Source organism: Anolis carolinensis, chromosome 5 (assembly GCF_035594765.1).
Source record: "Anolis carolinensis isolate JA03-04 chromosome 5, rAnoCar3.1.pri, whole genome shotgun sequence".
NCBI classification, from domain to species: domain Eukaryota; kingdom Metazoa; phylum Chordata; class Lepidosauria; order Squamata; family Dactyloidae; genus Anolis; species Anolis carolinensis.
In genome coordinates, this window is record NC_085845.1 from 13,484,630 (window position 1) to 13,500,189 (window position 15,560).

Genomic DNA, 15,560 nt, shown 5'->3' on the forward strand with positions numbered 1-15,560 from the left:
AATCTCTACACATTGCAAAATGTCTGTCCTATTCCCTGTGCATGTAAGTCCACTTACAAACATGTAAATCACAGTTCTAATCTCTGAACATGTAAGCCTACTTATGAACATGTAAATCTCATACTAACTCCATCCATATTTGGTGTGTGTGGCTTCCTCTTAAATAGATTTTGTTAGGCAGCTGAATTGAATTTTTTTAGATGGAGTTGTTAGTAATTTTTTGATTAGGTGAATTAAATTTAAGTCAGGGACAGGGTCCATAATTAAACTATTAAGAATACCAGCTATTTACCTTTTGGGACTAAAACATCCAGAATTTTGTAGCTGGTACGGCCACTGGCCATATTGGACGGGAGATAACTGAAATTTGTAGTCCAAAATACTAAACTTTCCAAGATCTGATCATACTGGCATCTTTGATATCATGAATGATTTATAGAGGTGTGTGTGTGTGTTGTTTTCTCAGTTTCAGTCACTCAAAGAAAGACAATCACACCAAAGAGGAAATATTTTGAATAAGGTCATTGTATCAGAACTTGATACAATTCCTGTAAACTGTTAGGGAAATAGTTGAATATATAGGAAAACAGGAATTACCTGGTTACACTATGAAGGTTTTAGACTACAGAGAAAAACGCTGACATTCAATGAGGAGTTACTTTCAGGCCGCTTCTACACTGCCATATAATCTGGATTATCAAAGCAGATAATCCACATTATCTGCTTTGAATTGGATTATATGAGTCTACACTGCCATATAATCCAGTTCAAAGCAGATAATCTGTATTTTATATGGTAATGTAGAAGGGGATCTCAGTCACACTGATGTCATTGTTTATTTGTTCAGTTGCTTCTGACGCTTTGCGATCTCATGGACCAGCCCCACCCCAGCTCCTTCAAAGTCAAGCCAGTCACTTCAAGGATACCATCCATCCATCTTGCCCAGCATCGTGATCTTCTCCAAGCTTTCCTGTCTTATGATGTGGCCAAAATACTTCAACTTTGCCTCTAATATCCTTCTCTCCAGTGAGCAGCCGGGCATTATTTCCTGGAGGATGGACTGGTTGGATCTTCTTGCGGTCCAAGGCACTCTCAGGATTTTCCTCCAGCACCAGAGTTCAAAAGCATCTCTCTTCCTTCGCTCAGCCTTCCTTATGGTCCAGCTCTCGCATCCATAAGTTACTACGGGGAATCCCATTGCTTTGACTATGCGGACCTTCATTGCCAGTGTGATGTCTCTACTCTTCTCTATTTTATCGAGATTGGCCATTGCTCTCCTTCCAAGAAGTAAACGTCTACTGATTTCCTGGCTGCAGTCTGCACCGGCAGTAATCTTCACGCCTAAAAATACAGTCTGTCACTGCCTCCATGTTTTCTCCCTCTATCTGCCAGTTATCAAACAGTATGGTTGCCATAATCTTGGTTTTATTGATCTTTAACTGTAACCCAGCTTTTGAACTTTCTTCTTTCACCTTGGTGATAAGGCTCCTCAGCTCCTCCTCGTTTTCAGCCAACAAAGTGGTATCATCTCCATATCTGAGGTTATTAATGCTTCTTCCAGCAATTTTAACTCCAGCCTTGGATTCCTCAAGCCCCACATGTTACTTTATGTGTTCTGCATACAAACTATCTCACTAGGACATCCCAGAAATATATCTTCATGCAGAAAAAAGGGCACTGCCCCCAAAATGTCCCTAATTCCCCAAACAGCACTGCAGGATGAAAATAATTCACCTCTAGGGGTTGTCTATGTATAGAAATCGAAAATAAATCCAGATTCGCCTTGAATGGAAGGCAGGCTGTCCTCATGACACACAATGACTTCCACTGAGTATTGCAAGGTTTGTTTTTTTCCCCTCTTTAAACTAATTTTGCCCCACTTTGGGTAAAAACAGGGGATACTCCAGAGTTTACTAGATACTCTCTAGTATCACATAGCTTCAGGGCAATCTGGACACTGAGAAAGGCGGTGGACTGCCTTGATATTCTGGGTTATATGGCTGTGTGGAAGACCCCTTAGTTGTATTTCTAACATCTGTAACTGCAGTTTTGACAGACTTCTCACTTCACTTCTTGTCCTTCCTGTGTAGTTTGGTATTACTACTTTACTGATGTTTTGATCTACTCTTGGAACTGGGTTTGTTCTTAGAATATAGCAAGGATCAGAGTAATATATCCTGTTTTAGACTGCAATTGTTTTAGACTTACCTAAGTTGTGGTCCATTAAATTCCAATATTTGGAATGTCAAAAAAGCTGATACATGTACTATTTCAAAGCACCAATTGTTATGACAAATCTCACTCCTCGGTTGAGTCAGTTCTACAGACAAGATAGATTTTCCTGCCAACCTGTGATTTGCAGTCAGGGATGTTGAAAGTACACGACTTCACAATTAGAAATACATGAAACAGCCTCTTTCCTGTGCATCTAAATATTGCATCAACCCCGCCATAACTGCTCCATCCAATTTCGACACTAGTCTGCAGACTGAAGGGACAGGGAAATGAAACCTATCAAAAAGTCCCATGTTTATATTTGTTGACAACTTTCCCTGACATACATTCTTGTGCATGTAAATTTGGAGCAAAGAACTGCAAGCTTCGATGGTATACACAATCCTAGCCATCAGTCCTAGAAGTGAGAATTAGCTTACTACAGTTTAAAATATGGAACCACAATATTCTCCCATGTCATCTCTTCTCGCAATTGGTGTGCCTATGCTAGTAATGGGAAAACATTTTTCCCCAAGGTAGAGGGAGCTCAAGGGCTTATTGAAATGTACACATGTACACACAAACACACCTCAACTACAAGACCTTATTCTGACACATAACATTCAGCAGTCCTCATCATGGCCACAACCTCCCCAAACTGGGGTCTACACATTAATTGGAAGCAGAGGTGATGCTCTTTCTACAGACTCCTCCTAATACAACTGCTACTACAACTGTTTTGAGCAAACTGGGATCATGGGGCTATATGTCTCCCCCTTCAGACATATGTGTATGAGCAGGTCTCCCAAGTCACCTGTCGACCTATGACAACTTTGTGGATTCCATACGAGTTTCTCGGAAATATAGCTTGTAGCACCTTGTTATCAAGAAATTGAACACTCAAATTACGAATTATTATCTGAGATTTACAGCCAGCATTCATTGGATTGCCAGAAAAATGCCAGCAATTCGATCAAGGAGGAAGTTTACAAACAAAAAAAGGTTCTTCGGCAGGTAAATGGAGCAATTCCCCCCCCCCACCACCACCACCACCACGGCTGGAACCGAGCACAAGCCTCCAAGATGCCGAAGATGGGAAACTGATATACATACCTCTGTCTATGTACAATTGTCTGTCTTGTCAGTGTATAAATGACATTGAATGTTTGCTGTAGATGTATGTTCTGTAATCTGCCCTGAGCCCCCTTCGGCGTCAGAAGGTTGGACCATAAATATTGTAAAATAAATAAATAAATAAATAAATACATGTATCCATGCCTGCTAGTAACCTTTCCTGAATTTCATTGGAATGTTGTCCCACTACACCCAGGACTTCAGGAGACAACCCCACAATTAGCACATTCCCCTAACAATGCCTCCACATGTGATGGATTGCAGAACTTCTTCAATTGAAGTCACTCACAACAATGTGTTGTTGAAGGCTTTCATGGCCAGGATTGCAGGGTTGTTATATGTTTTCCGGGCTGTATGGCCATGTAAGGCCATGTAAGAAATAGAGCCCGGAAACTGCACAACACCCCAGTGATTCTGACTGTGAAAGCCTTCAACAATAAATTAATTTGAAATGGTGTATTGGAGAGAAGTTCTATTGATAATAGGAGATGCTAAAAAGACAGACAAATAGATCCCAGAGTAACTAAAACCAGAATTATCCCTAGACAGCAAAATAATTAAATTCAGACTGTCATACTTTAGCCATATCATGAAAAAACACAACTCACTAGAAAAGACAATAATGCTTGGTAAGGCAGTGGAAAACGGCCATGTCACAGATGGTTAGGTCCAACCAAGGAAGCCACAATACCATGTCTGCAAGTTCTGAACATGTCTGTTGATGTTATGTGACCTGGAGGCCTCTCATTCATGGGGTTTCCATAAGTCAAAGCTGATTTTATAGCAGTTAATAACAACTGTTATTAGGAATTTTGATGTATTCAGATAAACAGGTTAGCAGTGAGCACAACCTTTGTTGCCTAGGAGAAGTAGCCATACCTAAAGATTGCCAGTGGAAGAAGAAAATGAAGGACAGAGACTGCTATTATCCTCTGTAGAGAACCTCCCCTTCCCAGGAGTCTCTGCCAACTCTGTATGTGATAGATGTTAATATGGCATCTGCAAGTGTGTCTAGACTTTGGGGTCTGGATGACGTAATGGCTTAGCTAGTCCTGAGCAGAACCTGAGAAGAAGTAGAGAGACAAGTGAGCCCAAAGCTAATACAATTTTCTCCTAGAATGTGGTGGGTATCAGCGAGGAAATATTTTTATACCTTGCTGAATGGCATTAGTAGTAGACCTCCACCCAACAGTGAAAATGTCTGTTACAAATAAATCACTTTATTCTAATTTGTCATGTGCACTAAGATGAAGTTCTTGTGCTGTCAGGCTGGCTTATGATGACTCTATGGAATGAAATTTCCAACTAGCAAACAATCTAAATAATGAAATTGTCCTGAGAAACACAACCTAAAGTTTAGGATATAACAGAAGGGGATCTAAAACTGTTAACTAAATTTAACAACTTTGGCATAGAAGAGCCAGGTCTAGTTTTGTCTAGCAGCTGCTTAGAGTTGTGTTGTTTCCACATCTTGTTGCATTTTCTTTGCCTATCCCATTATAACAAGCAGGGTGCCTCATTTCACATTAATTCCTTCAATTGATCCTTCGTGAGAACCTCAGTCATCCCAGTGGGGTGGAAGACCTCATTACTTGCTTCATATTTGCATAACTTCTGGAAGCACCCTTTGGTCTGAATGGCTTTATTTAGCTCTGAGGAAGAACTCTTAGGAGAAGTTAAAACACCAACACCCACGTATTCTAGCCTAATTCAATTTCTTTGGTTTATTGTGGGGGAGTTTTTGGCTATAGGATGTATTGTTTCCAACTTCCCATTTTAGGGGTGGTTATAAAAGAGAGAGCTTTCTGAAACCACTGGTACTGGGAATATCAAGGCAGTCACAATGAAGGGCCTGGTTGTGATCCTGACTTTGGCTTTGGTTGCCACCAACCTCGCTACAGTCCATGGTAAGGAACCTGTATTATTATTTCAGCTTCATTAATCTTATGTAGGGCCAGAGTTTGGAAAAATTACTTTTGTTGAATTATAACTTCTAGAATTCCTTAGCGAGAAAATAAGCATAGCAAATGCAGGGTGGGTCTTGCTTCCACCCATGTGAAAAAGTGGTAACATTCAACAACTATTTCATAGCTATTTAACTGCTTTATCCTTTGGAGTTACGAGATTTGTAGTAGACACAGAATTTTTTGCTTATCCCATTATCAGAAAAGTGGACTAGAAGTCTCTTGCGGAGAATTCTAGGTGTACAATACTATATGATCATTGTGTAGTACAGACACACACGTAGTTCCTTAGCTGTGTTGGAAAATAAAACTGGGGTTTTCTTCAAGCAAAGGAGTTGTTAAACAATAATGCACAAATGGTGGAAATGATAGATTATTTTGCTCTATAATTGTATGCAGGTCTTGCCATGGAAGCGATTGTGACTCATGTAGGAAGGTGCAGATGTTTGAAACAAACTTCGTCACCTTTCAGTCCTAGACAGCTGAAATCCATTCAGGTCTTTCCTCATGGGATGCAGTGCCAAAACACAGAAATCATGTAAGTAAGTTGACCTTGTACACATTTAGCAACCAGCCGTTGAAAAATATGTGAAGCAAAAGGCTAATTTCTTCTCAATTCCATTCCAGTTTAACCTTGAAAAATAAATGGAAAGTCTGTGTTGATCCTAGTGCTCCTTGGGTGCAAGAACTACTTAAGGTGGTGACTAAAAGGTAAGGCTTAGACACATGTATTTGGAAAAAATTATACGTTGATCTTTCTTAATCTGGAATTCTGAAATCTTCCAAAATAGTCCACATGGGTGACTTGAGTAGTTTTGTTAGCACCGATGTATAGACCTGAGTAATTTTGCTTTCTGATGGTTCAGTGAAAAGAAAATTTGATGCATATACACATTACTGAAAATATATAAAATTACCCTCAGGCTGTAATGTGTATATGAAAGATAAATAAATTTTGTGGTTACACTTGGCTCTATAATATCTCATAATAAATAAAAAGAATAAACCCAAAAACATGCCTAGTCCAAACATTTCAGATACAGAATACTCAACCTGTATTTGGGGTTTTCTGTGGTCCCAATTTAGAGCTCAGAAATGTTAATTTTGAGAATATCTCATACAGTCCTCCAGACCATATTGACGCAGGTTAATCAATTAGATGATCAAATGATTAAGTGATCTATTGAATGAAGTGTTGCACTAATAAAATCAGTCATAAATAATGAAATCTGAATTCTTTTTCCCCTTGAAAGTTGGCACTGGTGTGTGTGTGTGTGTGTGTGTGTATGGTTCACTACTACTTTTTTAAAATTGAATTTTTATTTATGTTTAACACATAATTTTATTAACAACTATAAATAAACAAAAAAGCATGAAAACAAAAAGCAAAGTGAAGAGAAAGAAATAACTCCAATTACAGGTTACAACATTAAGATAGATTAGAAAACGGAAAAAAGTCTCAACTAAATGGTTTATTGTAGCCTTTTCCTAATTACTCCAGTTCAGTCATTATTCCTCATCCACAAATCTCTCTCTCAAAAAAGGTCTATAAAGGAGATCATTTTTTTAAAAAAAGGAAGTCCTTTTTCCTCCTTTATCTCTTATTTCTACATTTTACAACTAAGTCGTATACTAAAATCCAACAAGCTAACAATTTTCTTCATGATACGTCAATTCTGCATTACCATTATGTTAACCCTGCTGCCTTCATATCTTGTCTGGCATTATCCTGAACTTTGAGTGGTTTCAATAGTTTCTCGTAAATCAATATACCTTTGTAGTAAAAAATGGTTTACCATTTCTTCCATATATTTTCCAAAACATAGAGATGCAAATGCAGACACGAGGCCACCTGATCTGGTCTCAATATTCCCCACTATGGTGAAGTGCAGTATATTTCTATTCAAACATTTTAATGTATACATAAAGATTGATAAATGGATTTAGGTGGAAGCAGTTTAATCCATATACTGTGTAGTAAACCCAACAAAAGTCTTGTTGGCACCGATGGATAGACCCGGGTAGCAACTTTAGGTCCAGATCTCAGACTTTCACTTGCAATGTTGCCTCCAACTTTGACTTATGGTGAGCCTTTCCGCAGAGTTGTCTTGTCAAGACTGATTCAATGCTTTACTCTTTTAGGCTGAGAAAGTCACTTGCCCATGATCATTTAGTGGGTTTCCATGGCTGAGAAGAGACTTGTACCCTATATTGCCATAGTATTACTCTAAGTAGACTGCATTTGCTCTTTGTTTGCAGCAGAAGACAATACAGTTTTATTGGAAAGCTGCAAAGCAGAGTTGGGACTTCAGCTTCCACCAGTCACATCCCAATGACTGGGGATGATGGGAGTTGTAGTTTCAAAACGCCTGCAGGGACAGTTTCCATATCTTACCTTTTAGTTCCTGAAATAAAGTATCCAACGCCTTTAAGTATTATTATAATTTGGAGGAAAGGTGTCCAAATGCCTTCATAACTATGAACAATGAATGATTTTGGTATATTTAGCATGGAAAAGGAAACATTGATAAGATGGCTATTGTCAAGATGGAAAAACTGGTTTTTGGGTCTAGATACTAGGAACTAAATCAACGTGTTGGAATTGCAGAAAAGAGAGTTTACATGACGTTTTCAAAACAGAATATTTGTCTGTCTGTTAGGAATACTTTTAAATAAGGATTTTCTGAATCAGATTAGAAAACCTCTGAGGTACTTCCCATCTCGACAGCTAGTTCTATGATGTTACGAATGAGTAACTAACTCCACATTCATGCTATGATCCCATATTTTCCAGCACTTCTGTTGCATCACTTTTGTTATCTATTATCTATTACTCTGAAAACCTTCAGAGAAATCCTGGCTCATGTAATGATGTTCAACATGTTTCCCTTTTTGCAAATCACAGGAAATGACTCCAAATGAACTTTACTCAAGGCTGCAAAATATATGAAAAGTCAGAAGGCAAAATCACCACATTCTACTATCACCACTTTATCTTTGCAACTTTACTCAAAACTACAGTATTAAACTCCAATGATAGAAAATGGACTGGAGCACTGAAAACTGACTGAAATAGCAACGCTGAAAGAAAAGATGGTTAAGATTGTTGATTTTGTCTTAATTGCCAAATAAATGTAGATTTTAAAACAAAAACCAACTGAAGATTTTTTTCTGAAAAATGGAAAATGTTTATTGACGTGATGATCAATAAGAAATCTGTCAATGTAATCAATCTGTAGTTATGGATACTAGTAACTCTAATAATGTTAATTTGGTTGGCTGGTAGAAAAAATATTTCTCTTTTTGGCTTTTTATTACAGTTTGGAGAGGGAGTCAGAGCTCCTTTTTTGTTTCAGCGTCATGTATTAGCAGTTTAAAATGTTGTTTCATATTTTAGTATTTTTTTAGCTTCAAATGTACATTTCTGTATCTTTTTTCCTTTTCCTTGTTTGTTTTTTTGGAATCAGTTAGATTGTTGATGTATTAAAACTAATATATAATATTTTAAAACCCCAGCAGTTTAAAACCCGTGTCCTTTGAAGATGAGTAAACGAAGGTATCAGCAACTAACTTATAGTTTTTTTTAAAAAAAGCACAAGGAATGTAAAGTTGCTGTAAGAAAGCATTCAATCTCTAGCCAAGATTTCAAGTAATGATTTGATAAGCATGCAAAATAATCTAAATTAGTCTAAAATGAAAGGATTTTAAGTCCAGTGAGCTTTTTCCTCACTGTAAGAGCTGTTCAGTAATGGAACTCTCTGCACTGGAGTGTGGTGGAGGCTCCTTCTTTGGAGTCTTTTAAGCAGAGGCTGGATGGCCATCTGTCAGGGGTGCTTTGAATGTGATTTTCCTGCTTCTTGGCAGGGGATTGGACTGGATGGCGCACAAGGTCTCTTCCAATTCTATGATTCTATTTCGTAAGTGTTCATAGATTGAAAAAACTATTTGCCTTATACACAGAAAGGGGAAACATGTCCACTTAAGCATCAAAAGCTGTTCCTTACTGTTGTAGTTCACCAACATAGCAATCTTTTCATTGTGCTTTTCTGGATTTAAAGTAATGCCACAATTCTTCAAAGAAAAAAAATGGATGTGTTTTTCAAGACAGAAAAAAACAAAAACAAATGAGTATTAAGGTACAAATCAATTTTGAAGCAGGAGAAGCCTTTTTTGACTCCAACCTGCACCAATTACTTATACAGCCTTTAATAAACAACAACAGCAAACCAATGAAGGGACTTAAGCTGTTTACAATATCTCCCAATGTTGTTTTTATTTCATTTCTCCCCCTCCCCACCCCACAACATTACAAAAGATTGCATGTTTTTGTATTATTTAATAAACCGGCTCCTCTGCAGTTCATATACAATCACAGGCAAATTTTTTTTAAACTCCATTTTATACAAACATCTCAAAAATAGTTGGGAGTGAAGTATGGTAGGAAATATTGCTCACGTTGCTAGTTAACATGCACATAGGAGAGAGAGAGAGAGAGAGAGAGAGAGAGAGAGAGAGAGAGAGAGAGAAAGAAAGAAAGAAAGAAAGAAAGAAAGAAAGAAAGAAAGAAAGAAAGAAAGAAAGAAAGAAAGAAAGAAAGAAAGAAAACGGTTAGTGCATTACCTCCAGAGAAGGAAAGATCGTTGTTTTTTGTAATGCCTCCAAAGTGAAGAAACAGTAGATGATTTGGGAAGCACAACCCAGCAGTACATTCTTCTAGCCAAGCCCAAATGAAATGAATTAAGAGTTGGCAATACTCATTCATTTCAATGTAGCTGGATCAGGAGAACTTCCCAGTCAGTTGTGCGTCCTCACAAAAACGAACTGAAAAGGTGAATGTCCACAAAATTAAGTTTTTCATGCTATTCTACTTTCCAGTACTATATTGTTTTGCCAATTTATATATATACACGGCCATGTCAAATTTAGAGCTTGGAAAAAGTTACAATACAGACTAAAACCCTCAAAATATCCTAGTCAGCACGACTAAAGGGGAATTTTGGGAGCTACAGACCCCAAAGGGGGAATTTACATTGTAGAATTATTGCAGTTTGACATAACTTCAACTTGCATGGCTTAATGCTATTGGAATCATGGGAGCTGTAGTTATACAAAGTGTATAGGCTTTTCTGTCAAAGAGTGCTGGTGCCTCATCCAAACTACAACTCCCATGATTTCACAGCAGTGACATGGCAGTTAATGTGGTGTCAATCTGCATTAATACTACAGTGTAGATGAACCCCAAATAACTTTTTCCTGGCACTGATAACACTTTTTGAGGTATATAAGGAGAGATACATGTGTCCATATTACAGCTGCAGAAAGGGAATGTTATCTTCTGATGGAGAAAACTTATGCTCCTTAAACTGTTTTGCACTTTGGACAGAAACACGGTGCTGCTCTTAAAATGGAAACGCAGCAAGTCTGCTCTATGTTTTGATCTCATATTCTTTCTCCCCCAGGTATTATTAAAATATTCTTGATAATTTATTTTTCAATGCCAAAGGAAGCCAATGGGAATGGAACAAAGTATAGGAAAAGACAGAATAACATGACGGCAAGTTGGAGAAAACATTTTGATAAAGATGAAACGGAATCTGGAGGTGCCATTTTCAGCACCAGCCCCTTGTTTACTTCAATCCTGAATTTTCAACACATTATGCAAACAGTTTGACAAATTGTAGCCTTCCCTGTGGCAACGGGCTCCCCTCCAGCCCATCCCTACCACTGTAACAAAAGGGGGGAGTATTTCCTATTTTTTTCAGCCTGATTCAAAATTTCCTTTGTCATTTCTACATCGTTAGCAAATGGGAAGGGAGACAATTCTATACAACAGATTTAAAACTAATTTTACTGTTTTACTCCTTTAATTTTTAAAGTGTATGAATGAGACAAATATAGGCTTTTTAAAAAAATCATTCTCATAATGAAAACAATCCCCATTTATTAAAAAATATTACATTTTTTGAGACTAGAAACAGTAAAGTGCATGAAAAGTTTAAAATATAAGCTTGAGGAATTGTATATAGCAGCAAAGAAGCAGAATACAGAAAAAACCTTTTTTAAAATAACATATTTTCTTGTCACTTTGCCTTTGTTGTTCTTTGAAACATAAAAGCATGGCTCAATCTACTAAAAGACTACTGTTAAGCAACCTCCAATTACTTCAGTGGACAATGGATGAAATGGTAGGTACTGAGATGACATTATGAGTTTTTCTTCTCTCTGGATGCACACAAGTTTTAAAATGGCCAATAGGAGCCTGGAAATAGAAGAGTTTCCAAGCACATCTTACAGAAGGGGACAGCGATTAACTATTGGTAATAAAACAACGCCTTTAAAAGGATCCAATCTAGATAGAAAACAGGTAAACAAAACAAAACCATCATTTAAAAGCATGAGATGGCTATTTGGCGACTAGGGTCAGGAAAAAAAAATCAGTTGAGGAATGACTATGGCAAAAACTTTCTGACCTTTATGTAGAAAACAATGAACAGAGAAGGTAGAAGCAAGTTGTGTCTCCACTCCTATCATTGGTGGGATAATATTAAATCTTTGCTATGAGTGGAACTATTTTTAAAATAAAAAATTGGAGGGACCGGTGGACTGGATTGGAACATGGCGAAAACTGAACTGAATTCTTGCAATTTAGGTGCACAATTCACTGTACATAAAAGGGAAAAATCTCTATTGGGGCAACATCATTTTTTTTCAGTCAAAGTGTCTCCTCTATTGCACCAATTTTAGTGTAGGCGCCAGAGGAGGTGAAAACAGTTTATTCAATGAATAATTTGCAAAAGCATTAAGTGCCGTTTCCAATTTTAAACATTTCACATTAATTGTATGTTATCAGGGTGCTTAAAGAGGATGAGCAAGGAAAAGGAGGCATGGCTCTTTTTATTATTAACATAAAGAAAGCATTAACTATGAATGTATACCTATATGCAAATCCTCCCGTCTGATTTGTTGGTTTATAAAGGCAGCTTCTCTATGAAACTGACGAAGCTTGTCAAGTTTAAAATGCGTGCGAAAATGTGCATCTTAAAAACAACTGGAAAAAGGGAACAAACAACAACTTTGGTTCCAGCCCTAGTGCCAAATGGTACCAATATGCACCCCCAAAATGTGCAAAATCGTATCATCAACACACATATAATGAAAGGAGCTCGAAGCAGCAGCTTTTAAAAGGTTGGCCATACTTCACTCCTCCTACATATTTGATTTACAACTGTACAGGTCCATAAACAAAGGGGTGGGCTCCACTACCTCCTGGCCGGCAAGTGGATGCCGTTGAGGGGAGGCAGGAAGGGAGGGTGGAGCTCCAGCTGCGTCAACAGTGAAAAGTGGTCTGAGGGGATGTGGGGGTGGGGGCACCCGGTGATGCTGTTCTCCACCAGCCACTGAGGGTCCAAAGGCCCCAGGACACCAAGCACGTTCATGTGAGTGTTGGAATAAAAAATGTAGTCAATCACACCCTAAAAAGGAGACAAAAGAGAGAATCACAGGTAGCCATTTAGAACAGAATCTTCTTAACTACTCTGGAAGCCAAGTTTGTGGAAGATGGGTATGTTTAGTCTGGAGAAGGCTGAGAGGGGACATGAGAGTCATGTTTAAATATTTGAAAGGATGTTCTATTGGAGAAGAGGCAAACTTATTTTCCGCTGCTCCAAAGACTAGGAAACAATGGAGCAATGAGTATCAGTATTGTAGTAAACAGGAAGATATAAAAGCCATGCCCTATAAGGAGTGGTTTGGGGAGCTGGGTATGTTCAGCTCGGAAAAGTATGAGGATACAGTGTTCCCTCACTTATCTCTGGAGTTAGGTTCCAGGACCACCCGCAATAAGTGAAAATCTGCGAAGTAAGGACACTATATATTTATATGTGTTGTTGAAGGCTTTCATGGCCGGGATCTGTGATGACTCATGGGCCATGTAGTCCCATTCCTAGTACTGTTGTGACTGATGAAGAGGAAAACTTGGGTTTTCCACCATTTCAGCCAGAAAAGGAACCATTTCAGCCAGAAATTGAGCCTTTGCACCTGCAGGAGGCTTGTCTTCCAGAAATCTGCCAAACAAGCCCTGAGTCGAGTTCTCCCCCTTTTTCGCGCCGTAATTATTATCTCCAGCAAAAAGGAGTGCAACAGGCTAATCGCAGGAGTTTGAGAATTGCAGCAAAGCATTCAGATGATTAAGCCTGCTCCCATGAGAAATTTTAGGGAGTCATACATCTGGACACAGAGATTGACTTTCGTTTCTGATTCCCCAGAGAAGCGTTCTCTGGTGGGAAAACGAGGCCTATTTAGGTTCCTTGCTCCCAAAGGAATCTTGCGGAGTCAATTCGTCAGCTACCGGAGCAGCGTGTGTGGACAGCTACTCCTGCTCTCAAGCCTTTGTTCCTGTTCCAAGCCTTCGTTCTCAGCCTTGTTTTCTCCCCGGATCTTGCCTTGTTTCCCGGACCTCGCCAAGTAATTACCACGGATCTTGTTCTTGCTCCTCGTTTCCTTGTTGCCTTGAATCAAGCTTTGTGTGCCAAGAATCAAGTTATTTCCTAGCCTTGCTCAAGTTCATGGACTAAAGGACCTTGTCATCTCCCCTCACTTGCTTGGCAAGTGAGTGTTTCGGTTATTGGATTACAACTTTGGACCTTAATATTTCATATTGGACATTGCTTTTTTGGACTAATTTTGACCTTTCCTGAAAGGTCTATTTCTGGACTATTTCCTATACTTGTTTTTATTAACCTTATATATTTCCTTAATAAAGATATTAGATAGATTCTGGCCTCTGTGTATGGTTATTGGTGCTCTGCAGCCTGGGTCGTGACAGGATCACAGGGTTGTTTTATGTTTTTCAGGCTGTATGACCATGTTCCAGAAGTATTCTCTCCTGACGTTTCGCCCACATCTATGGCAGGCATCCTTAGAGGGATATACCTCGACCTCTGAGGACGCCTGCCATAGATGTGGGCGAAACGTCAGGAGAGAATACTTCTGGAACATGGCCATACAGCCCGAAAAACATATAACAACCCTATATATTTATTATTGTAGTAGTTATACACTATTTTAAGTCTTTATCAACCATTTGTGTGTTGATAAATTGCCTCCTTCTCCTCCCGTTGCTGCTTGGGCTCCTTTTCTCTCCCTTTGGCTTCTCCTTCCTCCCTTCCTTAGGCTGTAAATTGTAATTTTTTATGATTTATAATAGTCTTTTAGAGTTTATTGAAAAACCGCAAAACAGCAAATAGTGAACCGCGAAGTAGTGAGGGAACACTGTACATGGTAACTGTTTAAATATTTTTAAAGCTTATTTTCTGCTGCTCTGGAGATCAGGTTACAACAGAGCAATTGATTCAAACTGCAGGAAGAAATTCCACCTAAACATTAGGGAGACATTCCTGATGGTAAGAGCTGTTCAGCAGTAGAATATGCTGCTTTGGATTGTGGTTTCTCTGGAGGGTTTTTAAATAGAGGCTGGATGGCCATTTGTCAGGAGTGCTTTGATTGTGTTTTCCAGAATGGCCCTTGAAGGAAACTGAAATTGCAAAGTTGTTGAGAATAGTGGAAGAAACTATTGTGTATTCTGTACTAGATCAATGGTGAACACTTTATTTCAATTGCATAAATTTAGGGGAAGGTTAGAGTTTTTGTATTGCAATTTTATCTGGGATAGTGAGGATTTTATTTAGTTTGTTTACCAAGACTACAAGTTTATTTGCAACTGGTTTTGTACTTGTTCTAACTGGAAAAGTGCTTTAATAGTTTTACAATGAGAAAGTGCATTAAAATGGCCTTAAAATAAATATTTGCTGCTTTCTGTCAATTTACTACTTACTTTGAAATCAAAGGTGTAATTAGTATAAGGCATCAAATTGTTTTCATAGGCGCTCTTGAGTTGGAAGCCGTGAGTGATTCTTCCCTCAGAAGCCCCATTCTTTCCATTGCCGCTGAAGTTCACGAGACAATCATTATATCGTAACTCCTTGAAGTCTTTATGGTTATCAGCAACTATTCCATTACTTAAGTATTCCACAACACCTGTTTTGAAAGATGAAAAGAGGTTAATTACAAATTTGTTTTGTTTCAGATGAACGAACTTTTAGAGCTTTACAGGTATCACCAGCACCAAGGGCACTGACAGTATAAACCTTTTCTTGAGCAGCAAAAAAAAGTATCACCTAAACAGTTCAGCCACTTGTTATTAGCAGTTTGGAAAAATTTCACTCCCAGTAGCGTTTCAATCAAATTGGT

The 15,560-nt window shown here is 38.4% G+C and overlaps 2 protein-coding genes across 3 annotated transcripts in view; one reads left to right on the forward strand and one right to left on the reverse strand.

The window, feature by feature from the left end:
- Positions 1–5,053: 5,053 nt before the first annotated feature.
- Positions 5,054–9,836, forward strand: LOC103279058 (interleukin-8). Its single transcript, XM_008112138.3, has 4 exons — positions 5,054–5,255; positions 5,712–5,850; positions 5,940–6,023; positions 8,218–9,836. Exons 1-4 carry the CDS (start codon positions 5,192–5,194, stop codon positions 8,222–8,224), a joined length of 294 nt encoding a protein of 97 aa, XP_008110345.1. The 5' UTR covers positions 5,054–5,191; the 3' UTR covers positions 8,225–9,836.
- The window catches only part of cnot6l (CCR4-NOT transcription complex subunit 6 like), a 53,048-nt gene continuing 47,047 nt past the window's right edge, over positions 9,560–15,560 (reverse strand). For both annotated transcript variants that reach the window (XM_008112137.3, XM_062981339.1), the window contains 2 exons: positions 15,145–15,347; positions 9,560–12,784 (listed from right to left, as the gene is read on the reverse strand). In XM_008112137.3, the coding sequence (XP_008110344.1) occupies positions 12,572–12,784; positions 15,145–15,347 (416 nt within the window). In that variant the 3' untranslated portion in view covers positions 9,560–12,571. The remainder of the gene's footprint in view (positions 12,785–15,144; positions 15,348–15,560) is intronic.

Excerpts from the sequence above, each read along its gene's own strand:
- LOC103279058 (XM_008112138.3), top strand. The coding sequence starts at position 5,192 with ATGAAGGGCCTGGTTGTGATCCTGACTTTGGCTTTGGTTGCCACCAAC. Across the intron at positions 5,256-5,711 it reads CAACCTCGCTACAGTCCATG|GTCTTGCCATGGAAGCGATT; the intron begins GTAAGGAACCTG and ends AATTGTATGCAG. Across the intron at positions 5,851-5,939 it reads TGCCAAAACACAGAAATCAT|TTTAACCTTGAAAAATAAAT; the intron begins GTAAGTAAGTTG and ends ATTCCATTCCAG.